This window comes from Scyliorhinus canicula, chromosome 5 (assembly GCF_902713615.1).
Source record: "Scyliorhinus canicula chromosome 5, sScyCan1.1, whole genome shotgun sequence".
NCBI classification, from domain to species: domain Eukaryota; kingdom Metazoa; phylum Chordata; class Chondrichthyes; order Carcharhiniformes; family Scyliorhinidae; genus Scyliorhinus; species Scyliorhinus canicula.
Window position 1 is genome coordinate 218,015,149 of NC_052150.1, and position 15,484 is coordinate 218,030,632.

Consider the following 15,484-nt stretch of genomic DNA (forward strand, 5'->3'; position numbering starts at 1 on the left):
GTGCTCCTGCTCCCGGCTTATAACCAAAAACTGAAGCGGGAGAATCCGTCAAAGGAAATCGTGCAATGTTGGTCTGAGGAATCGGATGATCTCCTACGGGACTGCTTAGAGTCAGTGGACTGGTCAGTATTTAAAAACTCTGTGACCAGCCTGAACGAGTACGCCACTATAGTAACTGACTTCATTAGTAAGTGTGTAGAAGACTGTGTGCCAAAGAAGCAAATCCGCGTGTTTCCCAACAGGAAACCCTGGATGCACAGGGATATCCACTGCTTGCTGAAGTCTAGGTCTGAAGTGTTCAAGTCAGGTGACCCTGACCTCTACAAGAAAGCCAGATATGATCTAAAGAAATCTATCAAAGGTGCTAAAAGACAGTACCGGACCAAGCTCGAGTCCCAGGCTAGCCACATGGATCCCCGCCATCTACGGCAAGATCGACAAGACATAACGGCTACAAGATGAAGGCATGTAAAATCGTCGGCTCCAACGCACCCCTCCCTGATGAGCTCAACACATTCTATGCCCGCTTTGAGCAAGAGGTCAGCGAGAGCGAGCCCGCCACCCCAGAAGCTTCGGATGAACTTGTATCTGAGATCACATTGCAGATGTCAGAGCAGCCTTCTCGAAAGTCAACCCACGGAAAGCCACTGGCCCAGATGGGGTACCCGGACGGGCACTCAGGTCTTGCCCAGATCAGCTGGCGGGGGTATGCGCAGACATCTTTAACCTCTCTTTACAACAATCTGAGGTCCCTGTCTGCTTCAAGAAGACGACCATCATCCCTGTACCAAAAAAAAGTCAAGCAGCGTGCCTTAATGACTATCGTCCAGTGGCTCTGACATCCATCGTCATGAAGTGCTTCGAAAGGTTAGTCATGGCACGAATCAACTCCAGCCTCCCAGATTGCCTTCATCCACTACAGTTCGCCTACCGCTGCAACAGGTCCACAGCAGACGCCATCTCCTTGGCCCTGCATTCTACCCTGGAACACCTAGATAACAAAGACACCTATGTCAGACTCCTATTTATCAACTACAGCTCAGTCTTCAACACCTTCATTCCTACGAAACTCATCTCCAAACTTCGTGGACTAGGCCTCGGCTCCTCCCTCTGCAACTGGATCTTGAACTTTCTAACCCACAAGCCACAATCAGTAAGGATAGCCAACAACACCTCCTCCACGATCATCCTCCACACCGGTGCCCCACAAGGCTGTGTCCTCAGCCTCCTACTATACTCCTAGGACTGGATGACCAAATTCCCCTCCAACTCGATTTTTAAATTTGCTGATGACACCACCGTAGTGGGTCGGATTTCAAACAATGACGAGACAGTATAGGAATGAAATAGAGAATCTGGTGAACTGGTGCAATGACAATAATCTCTCCCTCAATGTCAACAAAACGAAGGAGATTATCATCGACTTCAGGAAGCGTAGTGGAGGACATGCCCCTGTCTACATCAATGGGAACGAAGTAGAAAGGGTCGAGAGCTTCAAGTTTTTAGGGATACAGATCACCAACAGCTTGTCCTGGTCCCCCCATGCTGACACTATAGTTAAGAAAGCCCACCAACGACTCTACTTTCTCAGAAGACTAAGGAAATTTGGCATGTCAGCTACGACCCTCACCAACTTCTACAGATGCACCATTGAAAGCATTCTTTCTGGTTGTTTCACAGCTTGGTATGGATCCTGCTCTGCCCATGACCGCAGGAAACTACAAAGGGTCGTGAATGTAGCCCAGTCCACCATGCAAACCAGCCTCCCATCCATTGGTGTTATAGATAGACTCCATTATAGTTAGACTCTATCTATAATTCCATTATAGATAGACTCTGTCTACAATTCCAGCTGCCTCAGAAAGGCAGCCAGCATAATTAAGGACCCCACGCATCCCGGACATACTCTCTTCCACCTTCTTCCGTCAGGAAAAATATACCAAAGTTTGAGGTCACGTACCAACCGACTCAAGAACAGCTTCTTCCCTACTGCCATCAGACTTTTGAATGGACCTACCTCGTATTAAGTTGATCTTTTCTTTACACCTTGCTATAACTGTAACATTATATTCTGCAGTCTCGCCTTCCTTCCCTATATACGATATGCATTGTTTGTACAGCATGAAAGAAACAATACGTTTCACTGTATACTAATACATGTAACACTAATAAATCAAATCAAATCAAAAACCTCTCTCTCCAAGAAACACATCCAATCCTCTTTTTACAACTACCCCCTTCCCCCAACAGAGCAAGAATAAACCATGGTAAAAACAGCAACATGTGGACATCATACAAACACCCCCTTCATACACAGAGCCCAAAATAGACCTCTTCACCGCGGTCCCAACTTCTCTCTGAAGGCCTCCGCTTGCTCCAGCCTGACAATAAAGTGATCACTCGAATCCACTGTGACTTGTAAACGTGCCGGGTACACCACTCCAAACCTTCCGTCTTTATGTTTCTCCAGTTTGGCCAGTGCTGAGATTCTAACAGATCAGTGGGGATGTTGCATATTTGCTCAGGGAGACTTTGAGGACATTCCTGAAACATTTCCTCTGCCCTCCTGGTAAACACTTGTCATGATGAAGCTCGGAATACAGAACTTATTTTGGGAATCTTGTGTCAGGCATGCGGATGATGTGGCCCGCCCAATGTAGCTGATTAACCATAACCAGTGCCTCGATACTGGGAATGTTGGTCTCCGAGAGAACACTGATATTGGAGCTCCAATCCTGCTGCTGATTTTGCTGGATCTTGTGGGGATATCACTGGTGCGATTTCTCCAGAGTTTCAAGGTGTCTGCTGTACGCTGTCCGTGTTTCTGACACATACACTAGGGCAGGCAGCCCTGTAGAGCATGAGCTTGGTACATATATTATTCCCTATTGGCAAGAGGGTAATATCAACCCATTAATGTTTCGTTGTGATGGGTAAAGAGAACAAAATGCTTGCAATCTAACATGAACTCTTCCCTGTACCATGGGTCCTTTATAGAAGCAGCAGAAACAAATGCAGGAGATTATGGGCCGCTTGAGTCAGCATGAGCCAAAGAATAAGGACACCAAGCAAAATGTGAGCCAGCAGCAGAACAGTGAGGCCCAGAAGCAGGGTTTCCTGATTGGAGAACTAAAGCAGATGGTGACTGAGCGGGAAGCTAAAGTAAATGATCTTGAGGAAGAGATCAAACAACTGTTACTCAAGGTACGCAAATAGGACTTGATCGTCACAGTAAGTTGATGCCGTCTCTGTGGCCTAAAGTCTTGCATGGAAACATTCTGTGACTGACTTGAAATAAACCTTCAGTCCTTCCAGCTTTAAAGAGTTTTAAATTCAACATCACTGACTATATTTAGTGTCTGATTAGAACATGGACCAAATAGCCTTTTCATGCCTCAGACTTTAACAACTCCTTTCCATGCATCCAGTCTACAAATGTATTAATAATAGAAACAGAAAATGCTGGAAAAACTCAGCAGGCTTGGCAGCTTCTGTGGACAGTCATATTGGACTCAGAATGTTAACTCTGTTTCTCTCTCCACAGATGCTGCCAGACCTGCTGAGTTTTTCCAGCACTTCCTGTTTTTATTTCAGACTTCCAATGTCCACAGTATTTTGTTTGTATCTATGAAATGAAATGAAATGAAAATCGCTTATTGTCACAAGTAGGCTTCAAATGAAGTTACTGTGAAAAGCCCCTAGTCGCCACATTCCGGCGCCTGTTCGGGGAGGCTGTTACGGTTCATTCTCAGCTTTCAGGCCCTGAATTAGCTCTTTCTCTAGATGCGGCATGTAAATAGTAGTAAGGGGGTAGGGTCAGGGTCTAGATCCCCATTCCCTCAACTTCCCCTTGACCTCCAGTGTAAGACATGAATCTTGCAGCAATCACCACTGCCTCCAGTTAGCCCCAGGCACTTGAGTCAGTGTTGCCACTACAGCACTGCCAGAGAGAGAACTTCAACTTAAAATGCTGGAAGTTACAGAGACACTAGAGTAGAGCGAGGAAGGATAGAGTTTTGGACAATAACCTAATGGGGAAATGTTTACATTTATACAAACTCCTCCAAAATTTGAGAAAAAGGCTATGGAAGCATTCTTTATTTATTTTGAAAAGGTAGCTCAACAGATTAAATGGCCAAGAGAAATTTGGACATTACTTTTACAAAGTAAACTGGTAGGTAGAGCTAGTGTATGCTTCTTTGTCGGAAGAGGTATCTGTTGGTTATGATGTGGTAAAGAAAGCTGTCCTTGCTGCATATGAATTGGTTCCTGAGACGTGCAGGCAGAGATTTCAAAACGCAAGAAAACAGCCTGGACAAATTCTTATTGAATTTGCGAGGGAAAAAAAATAATAATTTTGACAATTGGATTTGGGTGTTCATGGTAGAGAAAACATGCGAAGCCCTTAGAGATGTGATCCTTTCAGAAGAATTTAAAGATTCAATTTCTTTATTTATTTGCACGTTGAGGAACAAAAGGTTAAAACTGCTAGATACGCAGCAGAGGTACCTGATGATTTGAACTGGTCCGTTGAATCAAACTTTTTTCTTGTCATCCTTTTAAATTCGAGACAGATAGAAGATGGGATGGAGAAAGGAAAACAAATAGTCAAGGAAGAAATGGAGCAGTTGGGAATAGTCAGGAAATTTCACCTCCATTCAGAAAGGAAGATGCTGAGGGTGGAAGAGGCATTCGGAGGCCTAAGTGTTTCATTGTAACAAAGTGGAACATATTGGGGCAGATTGTTGGAAGTTAAATGGAAGACCAGTTGCAGTAGTAGGAAAGGAAATATCTGAAAAGGAAATGGCTATTAAAACTGTCGCCCTGATACGGGTGAAACGTGCTCTTTTAGAATCACGAGAAAGTGAGCTGGATCCCAAGATAGTTCAGAGAATTATTTGAGTCCTGGTGAAGGAAGTCAGGCTATTGGAGATTCGGGATGTTCTGTTTTAAAGGGAGAAGCTTTCTGTTGTCAAGCAAAATAAGTAAACCAACTGAAATTTTAAGAGAATTATTGATGACAGTTGATGATACAATGGACGCAAATCTCCGGAACAAATTTTAAGTGCGGTAGCCACGCGCTTCCCGGTCCAGCGAGGCCGGCAACGCAATTCAACATTAATTGGTCCACTTAATAAGGCCTCACGGGCTCCTCGCCTCAAATGAAGGCTCGTCAGCTAATTCACCGGGACCCCGCTTGTCAGCCCGTCGCTAAGAAGGTTGGGCAGCACTTAAGCTGCACTTGCTTTGCCAACCCCAGCTAGCACGCTGGCGCTGAGGAGACCAGCCCCAAGATTTGGGTGAGCTGACTTGGGGAGGCTACTAGACGCAGTGGAGGCCAGGAGGAATGGTCTGTTCCCCTGAGGGTCCCGGAGGGTGAGCCATAGGGCACCCAGTGCTGCCTGGGACGAGGTGGTACAGCTGTGAGCTCGGGGAGTGTGACCAGAGTGAAGGTGTCCAAGGCGTCGGTGACGGTCATGGCTGAGAGTCTCGGCACAATGTCCAACTTGCTGGGTGATTCACCCAGGCTGACCTTGATGAGGTTCTGCGGGACATGTCACACTCTCAGATGGACGTGGCTGAGGAGCAGTAGAGCTCGACCCAGTCGCAGGTGGGCATTGCTGAGGCACTGCAGAGCCTGTGCCAATTACTGAGGAGCATCGCCGAGGGCGTCAACACGATGGTGCAGAGCATGGGGAACCGCCAGGGTTGGCAGAGCCAGATGATGGCCTCCAGTGCCGAAAAAATGTCAATGACCTACACTGGGCAGCATGAATGAGTGCACACCATTGCCCCCCCACAAGAAAGCATCCCCTCCCCATGTGACCCCCCCCCCCCCCCCCCCCCAAAAAACCTCCCTCCACACCTCCTTCCCACCACTGTGAACCATATATGTGGCTAACGCCGCCCTCTCTGTGTCTCCTCAGGAAAAGCTCTCCCATCATCGTCGGGAGAGGACCCAGACTGGCGGAGGGATGCCAGACATAAGAATCCTCACCTCTTTTCAGGATTGTGCCCTGGAGGTGACGGGGGTGGCCGACGACATAGCGGTCACCCACGCAGAGGCTGGCGGACGCCGCAGAGGTGAGGAATCACTAGGCTCCATCCGGGAGACCAGTCAAACGTGATTGTTATTGTCTTACTGACTGACCCGTCCCTTCCACTGATCGCATGTCCATTCTCCCGCAGGTCCTCCAGCCAATGGGGCCGCCCCATCCCAGGCGGCACCCTCTCCTGACTCCCAAGGATGCCACCATTATAATCGCGGCACAGATATCATTCCCACCCTCCACCAGTGCAGAGACACACCCCTTGGTGGGACATGTTAGTGGACCCAGCCTGAGCCTGTGGAACAGTTACCCAGAGATGTTAGAGAGTAGCCGGGATATGTCAGTGTCACTCCAGCAGATCCATAGCCACTTGGAGGAGTCCCAGAGGCTACGGGCACAGGAGATGTCACCGGCAGTGCGTGGCACTGAGGCCAATACTGCTAGGGTGGCCACCGTAGTGGAGAGCCTGGTGCACAACGTCGGCACCATTAGTGAAGGTGTCCAAGGCGTCGGTGACGGTCATGGCTGAGAGTCACGGCACAATGTCCGACTTGCTGGGCGATGTCACCCAGGCTGACCTTGATGAGGTTCTGCGGGACATGTCCCACTCTCAGGTGGAGCAGTAGAGCTTGACCCAGTCGCAGGTGGGCATTACCAAGGCACTGCAGAGCCTGTGCCAATCACTGAGAAGCATCGCCGAGGGCGTCAACACGATGGTGCAGAGCATGGGGAACCGCCAGGGTTGGCAGAGCCAGATGATGCAGGGGCTTCCGGGGCTAGAACCAGCTGCCCCCTCCATCCCAGGGTGAATCCCGGGGCCTTATGGGCACCGAGTGGGAGTGGTGACGGTGGCCACTAGCTCCCCCGAGTTCCACCCCTCTGATTAGGCCACGTCTCGAAGTCAGCACATGGGACAGGGTGGCAGGCTGTGCATGTGCCGTTGACAAGTGAGCCGGGCCCCTCATGTCCCAGAGCCTCCAGAGGACGCCCTCCAAGGTTATCGAAGGCCACGGGATGAGGTAAGCAGCTGGCTGCCTCCGCCTCTGATATGCATCCTGGGGAAACACCTAAACCTAGTGGGAGAGATGGAGGCCAAAACACATCGAGGGCACTGGGGGAGCGGGGTGTGGGATGGTAGGTGGAGGGGTGGGAGTTGGGAGAGCAGGTGCAGCACCATCAGGAGAGTGGGGACTTGTATTACACATTAAACATCCTTGTGCACAACCACTATAATGCCTCTGTCACTTTCTTCCGCAATGTGGGCCAACCTCCGAACCCTTGGCCCCTCTCTCCAGGCATTCCCCCCTGACCCTGGGAACACCACGTGCAGGTGATGGGTCTGAGGGAGCACTCAGCAGACAGGCAGGGGTCAGACTCGGACATAGATTGAAGAGCACTGGTGCTCAGCTCTCTGCGGGTTATCATCATCCCCTAGCCCGCGACAGAAACCCGCTGACAGTGAAACATACCTTGGACGGGTGAGAAATGGGAGTGGAGGGGGTAACGGACCAGGCCACGTCCTAAGTGAATTGGGCGAGTATGAGGGCCTCCCTGGCCCTTGGGGCTTACTGGACCGCCACCACTGCTACCTGTCCTGCAGCATCCTGCTGGTCCTCCGTCTCTCTCCTGGCCTCGTCCTTCTTTGCCGCTGGTCTGGCACCTCCTCATCCTTGTCCTCGTCGTCCTCCTCGGAGGTGGCCACATGTTCCTCATCACCAACATCCAGCTCGTCGCCCCATTGCTGTGTGAGGTTGTGGAGGGCACAGCAGATCACCACAAAGTGGGTGACCCACCGTGCGGTGTACTGGACCACTGGAGCGGTCAAGGCAGCAGAACTGCATCTTGAGGAGTCCGATACACCGCTCGATCACAGCCCGGGTGACCACATGGGCCTCGTTATACCTGGTCTCCGCTTCGGTCTCCAGCTTCCGTACTGGTGTCAATAACCAGGTCCTCAGGGGATACCCCTTAGCCCCCAAGAGCAAGCCGCTCATTCTGGGGTGCTCCTCGAAGAGGCCGGGGATGGCCGGCTGCCCCAGGATGTAGCTGTCGTGCACACTCCCCAGGAAGCACGCGCACATGTGCATTATCTTCATCTGGTGGTCGCGCACTAGATGTTTATGGAGGGAGTGGAACCCTTGCAGTTAACATAGGGCACCCCCAGATGGCCTGGTGAATGCAGGGAACATGCGTGGCATCTATGACCCCCTGGACCTGGGGCATCCCAGCGATATAGGAGAAACCTGCCCGGGCATCTTGTTGGGATTGGTCCATGTCAAAGATAATGTAGTTTTCCGCCCGGGCAAACAGGGCATCTGTTACCTGTCAGATGCACCTGTGAGCTGTGGCCTGTGAAATACCCCGCTTGAGCCCTGAAATGATCCTAAGGCGTAAAGTTTCAGGACTGCGGTGACCTTAATGGCCACAGAGAGCGGGTGTTTGCCTCCTCCATGTGGTGACATGGCGCAGGTATCACACCGTCTCCTTGTTGAGGCGGAGCCTCCTGCGGCACGCGCGATCCATCATCTTTTTGAATGACCAACGACGCCTGTACACCCTGGGCCGTTGTGGGACTCCCCCTCTGGGTCCCTCCCTGCCCTGATGGGCGGCTGTATCCTCTGAGTGTGGGAGGGGGTCCGACACGTGGGCTGCCGCCTCGAGCATCTGCAGGCGCTGCTCTCCTGCCGACATCTGGATGCCCGGCCTAGCAGTAGCACCACAAGGGCAACATCCCTGCCATAGCGTTCGATATCTGTAAGGCAATGGGAGAGGGTGGCTCTCATTAATTGTATGGAAGTGGGCATTAAGTGACGATAATTGGTTTCTCGCCACACTATGGCGGGATCCTGATTTTGCCTACGGGAGCGGGCCGGTTGCAAAGTGTTTGGCACCTGGCACGGTTCTCACTTTTGGCCTCTCCCACTGTTCACCGGCCTCGTTTCACTTGAGCGGGAGTGTAACGTGGCCAGAGAATCACGCCCGATTCGTATTCCAGCAAGTGTTGTGAAGTAAAAGGTATTAATGAAAGGGATGAACCTGCTTCTTTGTGTCAAGTTAATTTAAGAAGTAATTTTGTAAATGCAATTGTTACGGTGGGAATTATTCCAAAATTACTGACCGTAGGAATAGATTTTAACTGAGATAATGATTTGGACTGTGGAGACAGTAATGTGATGACAACTGTATTGCAACAGGCAGTTAGTTGATCATGGTGATCTTAAACTTTTGGAAAGTACTGTGGGGAAAATGAGAAACTTATTGCAGATAACAAGCAATTGAAGGAAAATCTGACACCGAAAATCAACTTTCACTTATGAAAGAGGAGTTTGTGAATGAAAGAATAGAACTGATGAGAACACCATGATTTTCTCACTGCAGTAACTTGCAAAATAAAACGCGTCACAAAATATAAAAGAAATGCAGTACTTATAATGTAGTTTGGCCAGGCTCTATCGACAGGGCAGAGAAGTTGGTAGGTCCAGTTCCCGGCTGAAGTCCCCAAACTATCTGCACTGACCAACCACTGCCACTAGATGGAGCCCAGAACTTCAGTGGGTGTTCAGCATGAGCAAATCCAGGAGCAGAGGCAGCAGGTGGGTAAGCAGCCCAGAAAAGGACAGCAGACCCCAGAGACTAACACTAGAACAGCAGGCAGGATGGAGGCCTTGGGAGCAAGGGGAGGCCCGGGAGCAAGGGTGGATGGCAGGTGGGGTACAGGCACTGAGGGAGATGGAGGAAGCACTGCGGGAAAGGTTTTGTGAGCAGAGGAGTGACAGAAAAGGAGGTCTGTGGCAAACAGCAGTAAAGTGAAACTGACCACGTTTAACAGGTACACAGTTCTACTTTATTAGTTAAGCCAGACAACGTTAAGCGGGGACTTACTGTATTGTATTATACAGCAACATCAAGAGAAGAAACTTTCAGCTGACCAGACGGTGGTAAATCTGCCTGATTGTCGTCCTTCCTCAGCTCAGCTAGACAACTTTAGTGGACATTCAACCCCGAATTCTCTGGCGGCTGACAATGAACTCCCAGAGAGGCCATTTTCTGCTCGGTAAGAATAATAAGAAAGTATGAAATGAGAGACAGTCACCTAGCTCAGACCGTGCAAAAGTTTGGTGTTCTCCACAAAGTAATGACACTGTAATGTTGCTGATTCTTAACTATCCTCAGAGATGTCCTGGGAAGCCACCAATTGTCACCAAGGCACCTCTGCACCACCTTCCCAAGAGATGGGCAATAAATGCTGCCCTTTCCAGCGACACCCAAATAAAAAATGATGGCAGCCTCTGCCCTTCTCCAGTTTGTGAAATTTGCTTCCAAATAATGGGAAGAGCAAAAGAACTCCAGTATGTATGGCCAAGGCTCTATAATAAGTCGACTGGATGTCTTGCAAACCAGCGGGAAGAGAAAGGGGTCCAATTTTAGACAATTGTACAAATTGCACTCTGACATAATTCCTCGCCTGACTATTTGTTCTTTCCTACCCTTCAGCCAGTTTCTTATCCATATCTGGGGCTTGTCTATGAATTCCCAACACTGGGACTTTCATTTGAAACTCTGCAAAAAGATTTTTGGAAGTTCAGGTTCACCAATTAATCTGGCTTGTCGCAATTCACTCGAGTTGTCACTGTCTGATAATCAGTTTCATCATTTTAGACTAGTTTTAGACTAATTTTAGACATTTTAGACAAGTTAGACTAATTTGTCAATTGTCTATTCTGGCACCTTTATTAAATATCAATATCACGTGATCCATGGCATACCCGATGTGGAATGGCTTCCTTGTAATTAATGCCAATGCTTCAGAGACCTCCTCTCCAGCCACTCAGATAAATGCCATCCATTCCTTTTATTTGTTTGGAACCCGTTTTGACCCCCTTGGCCTTCCGTCTGATTTATAAGGTGTCACTGATTTTTTGTTTAGGAGAGTTCTCTCATGAATACAACTGTTGCTTCACAGCTCCAGGGTCCCAGGTTCAATTCCCGGTCAGTTAGGTCACAGTGTGGAGTCTGCACGTTACCCCCGTGTCTGCGTGGGTTTCCTCCGGGTACTCCAGTTTCCTTCCACAAGTCCCGAAAGACTTGCTGTTAGGTAATTTGGACATTCTGAATTCTCCCTCTGTGTTCACGGGATGTCCGCATCGATGGCAAGGGCAGCATTTGTTGCTCCCGCCCTAATTGCCCTTGAACTGAATGGTTGCTCAGCCATTTTAGAGGACTTTAAGAATGAACCACATTGCTTTAGTCACATACAGGCCAGACCCAGTAAGGATGGCAGATTTCCATCCCTATAGAGAATTGATGAACCAGGTGGGTGATGATGGTTGTCACAGTCACCATTACTGAGACCAGCCTTATATTGCAAATGTATTAGTTGATATCAAAGTCCTTGTCGTGGTGGGATTTGAACCCATATCCAGAGAGTATCAACCCGGGCCTCTGGATGACTAGTCCAGTGACATTACCACTACACCACCATTGACCCCCACGTTGGCTTCAGCCAGATTCTGCATTGTTTTATTTTTGGTTTCCACGTTTTCTCTGCCTGCTTCTTTGCTGCTTTCTGGGTTATTGAAAGTTGCGGTGCTTTTCCTGGGCTTGCTTTTCTCGTCGCCTTTTTGCCTTGTGTCTCCCAATTCTATACATCCATCCAGTGAGCCCCTTCTCCCTCCTCCCGTGCAAGGTTTTTATTTTCTGTCTTTCTGCCTTCACCTCAATCCTAATTTGTTGCATTACTTTGGGGGTTGTTTGTTTAGTCTGAGCTCTTTGGTTATGGTAACTTTTCACAGTTGGAATTTAGGGACTACAGGAGGAGGCATTGTCTGTGTAGAAATAAGGCAACACTTTACAATGCAAACCAGCATGCCGGAGTTGCTGACGGACTCGCTGGCTTTTCTCTCCCTGGCATGAGTTAGCGAGTCTCCCTGAGACTGAGAATGTGATGGAGTGCGGGATAGAATACGTCTCGCCACTTGATGGCACGGCTCGGCAAACAAGACTCCAGATGTTGTCATAATATACATCCATGTATATAATGGAGTGCAGACAGGCAGTGATTGACACACAGGATGACCAGTAAGCACACAGAACACAGCAGCCAATCACCAGACAGGACACTATCACTATAAAGCCAGAGGGCACCAGGTTTCCCGCTCTCTCTGGACCCAGCCACTGAGACAGACAGAGCTCGTGAGCTAGACAGTGCAAACACCATGCGATAGCTAGTAAGTCTGGTCAGGCTAGTACATAGGTCTCCAGTCAAGTCAGCATAGTGTCAACCCACAGTTGAACATGTATAATAGTTAAGACGTTAAATAAAATCGTGTTTCATCTTATCAAGTGTTGGAAGTCTGTCTCTCGCTACACTGCATCAAGTGTAGTCCACGTCGACCCAGCCTGCCCAACACATCAGCTGTCATCCCCAATTTAAATGCAACTAGAAGTTGTAAATCCGTGTTTTATTTTGTGAGCAGGTAACCCCCGTCGCGGCCATTGAATGTTGGAGTGCATTCCAGCGCTCCCAGCCGGGTGCCCAGATCAGAGAGCCAAGGTTGCAGCCGCTCCTTTCTTCAACCTGGGTGGTTTCTTGCTCAGAATGCCCTGACGTGGGAGTCAGAATTCCAGTAGGAGTGCAGGAAATAATTGGCCCCTCATTCCGAGGGCCCAGGATGAAATGTCGGCCTTGACTGATGGTCGAACAAATGCTCCATCCTGGGTGGTCAGCTCATGCACCTCAGGGGAGAAAGCATTCCGAAGCAAGGAGGAGAAACCAAATCAATCGGGAGGGAGGCCAGGCCTGATCAGGCAAAAGCAAATGTTGGCCAGCGTGATTGTAGCGGGGTGAAATGAGTACTTCAGCAACCCGCATCCGAAGAAGTGAAGCACTGTGGCAATATGAGTATTTATTTTAAAAGCAAAAGTAAATATGGGAGAAAGGGATGATATGGGTAACATTGAAAACCTAGGAAGTGTCGCAGCTTCTCAGCTTTGTTACAGATTGAGGTGATTATACTTGCTACTTAAAAGGTTGTGCATTTATTTTCTTGATCTCCTCAACAGCTCAGTGTCCAAAATGGGCCACATCCTGATTGAATCTGCAGCACTGCGACCCCATTCAGGGAATGCTGTCGGAAGATGCACCAGGTTTGCTCGTCTTTCATATGCGCCATGTTTTCTGTTTAGGACGCAAGTCTGAATTTTCTTGCTCTGTGAGCAAGTGTAGTGTCAGGGTTCTGGGCCCACACATCTCTGGAGTGGAGTTTGATGCTGCAACTTTCTGATTCAGAGACAAGTGTGCTATTAAAAAACAACCCCGCCTGCAGAGCAGCAAGAATAATAATGTATTCCTGGCAAACAACATTTCTTGCTGCTTTTTCCCTCCATCCCCATCACCCCAGCAAGACTAGTAAAATGAGGAACTAGCACTAACTCAGCCAATTGATATTAACCCTTTTACTTTTTTTTACTTTCCCCTGTGTGAATGCCAGTTTCAGTGGGAACATTACAAGCTGATAGCCCCCCCCCCCCCCCCCCCCCCCGCACTGCTCCTGGATTCCAGTGTTGCCCTGCCAACACACAGGTGTTCAGTTGTTTCAGTATGATAGCACACGCCTATTTCTGAGTTAGACAGTCGTAGGGTTAAGTCACACTCCCAGAGACTTGGATATATAATCAAGGCTGACGTCCCTAATGCAGTACTGGGGGAATCCCACACCATCGGAGGTGTTTTCTTGCAGGTGTGACGTTAAATCAAAGTCCCATCTTCCCTCTTAAGTGGACGTAAAGATCCAATGGTACTATTTCAAAAAATGGGCATGGGTGCTCTTCATGGTGCCCTGGCTAATATTTATTTCTCAACCAAAATCACTCTGGTCATTATCACATTGCTGTCAATGGGATCTTGCTGTGCCCAAATTTGCAGGCATGTTTAAACCAACTACGGTTCAAAAGTGCGCAACTGGTTGTAAAGCTCTTTGGGATCACCTGGAGCTCCTGACCTTGTTACAGTCTTGGTTCAACCATGAACAAAAGAACGGAACTCCAGAGGGTTTGTTTTCGTTTGTGGGATCTGGACATCGCTGCCTAGGCCAGCATTTGTTGGCCATCTCTAACTGCCTTTGAGAAGGTGGTGGCGAGCTGCCTTCTTGAACCGCTGCAATCCATGTGGTGTATGCACACCCACAGTGCTGTTGGTGAGGGAGTTCCAGCAATTTGACCCTGCAACAGTGAAGGAACGGCGATATATTTCCAAATCAGGATGGCGTGTGGCCTGGGGGGGGAACTTCCAAGTGGTCGTGGTTCCCGTATATCTGCTGCCCTTCGAGATGGTAGAGCTCACGGGTTTGGAAGGTGCTGTCGAAGGAGCCTAGATGAGTTGCTGTAGTGCATCGTGTAGATGGTACACACTGCTGCTGCTATGATGGTGGAAGGAGTGACTGGATGAGGTGCCAATCAAGCGGGCTACTTTGTCTTGGATGGTGTCAAGATTCGTGACTGTTGGAGCTGCACTGATCCACGCAAGCGGATGACGGGACAGGCTTTGGAGAGTCAGGAGTTGAGTTACCCATGCGAGTTAGGGGAATCTGCTGAAATTTATTGAAATGTGAAGTTGGGAGACTGGCCAGGAAAGCAATAGAATAGTCGGGTTTATAGGCAGCAAAGGCAAGGACGAAGGTTTCAGCAGCAGATAGGCTGAGACACTGGCAGCATTGGGCAGTGTTACAGGACGGGAAGTAAGTGGCCTTGCTGATGGATAAGCTCATTTTGGGGTCAAATTCACACTATGGCTGTGAGAGTCTGGTTGAGGTTTAGCTAATTGCCAGGGAAGAGGGATGGTGTAAGGGGTTCAGGAAGAGAGTTTGTCACAGACATGGTGGCGCGTGGTTAGCACTGCTTCCTCACGGCACCAAGGACCCAGGTTCGATCCCAGCCTGGGTCACTGTCCGTGTGGAGTTTGCACATTCTCCCCGTTTATGTGCGGGCCTCACCCCCACAACCCAAAAGGATGTGCAGGGTAGGTGGATTGGCCACACTAAATTGCCCCTTAATTGGAAAAAAATGAATTGGGTGCTCTGAATCTTTATAAAAAGGAAGAGAGTTTGTCCTGGGGACCAAGGACTGTGGCTTCAGTCTTCCCAACATGTAGTTGGAGGTGATTTTTGCTCACACTGTGACAAAGCAGAGGTCAAGAGGGATGATGGTAGTGAGGTAGAACTAGGTGTGATCAGTGTACATGTGGAACGTCTATGTTTTGATGATGGCACTGAGGAGCAGCATGTAGATGAGAAGTCACAGGGGGGCAAAGATAGATCCTTGTGGGTCTCCAGCCAGAGCTGAAGAGTAGCCTTTGCAGGGAATTCTTTAGCTAGGTTTGGAATGGTGCATTGAGGAAAGAGCAAGCACAAGGGAGTGTCCTTTTCAGATTGGTGAAT

At 49.1% G+C, this 15,484-nt stretch overlaps 1 protein-coding gene across 1 annotated transcript in view; it reads left to right on the forward strand.

The window, feature by feature from the left end:
- ccdc13 (coiled-coil domain containing 13) overlaps window positions 1-15,484 on the forward strand; it is a 74,342-nt gene that overhangs the window by 37,413 nt on the left and 21,445 nt on the right. Inside the window, exons 9-11 of the mRNA XM_038798519.1 lie at window positions 2,998-3,204; window positions 9,950-10,104; window positions 13,113-13,196. Of these exons, the coding sequence (XP_038654447.1) occupies window positions 2,998-3,204; window positions 9,950-10,104; window positions 13,113-13,196 (446 nt within the window). The remainder of the gene's footprint in view (window positions 1-2,997; window positions 3,205-9,949; window positions 10,105-13,112; window positions 13,197-15,484) is intronic.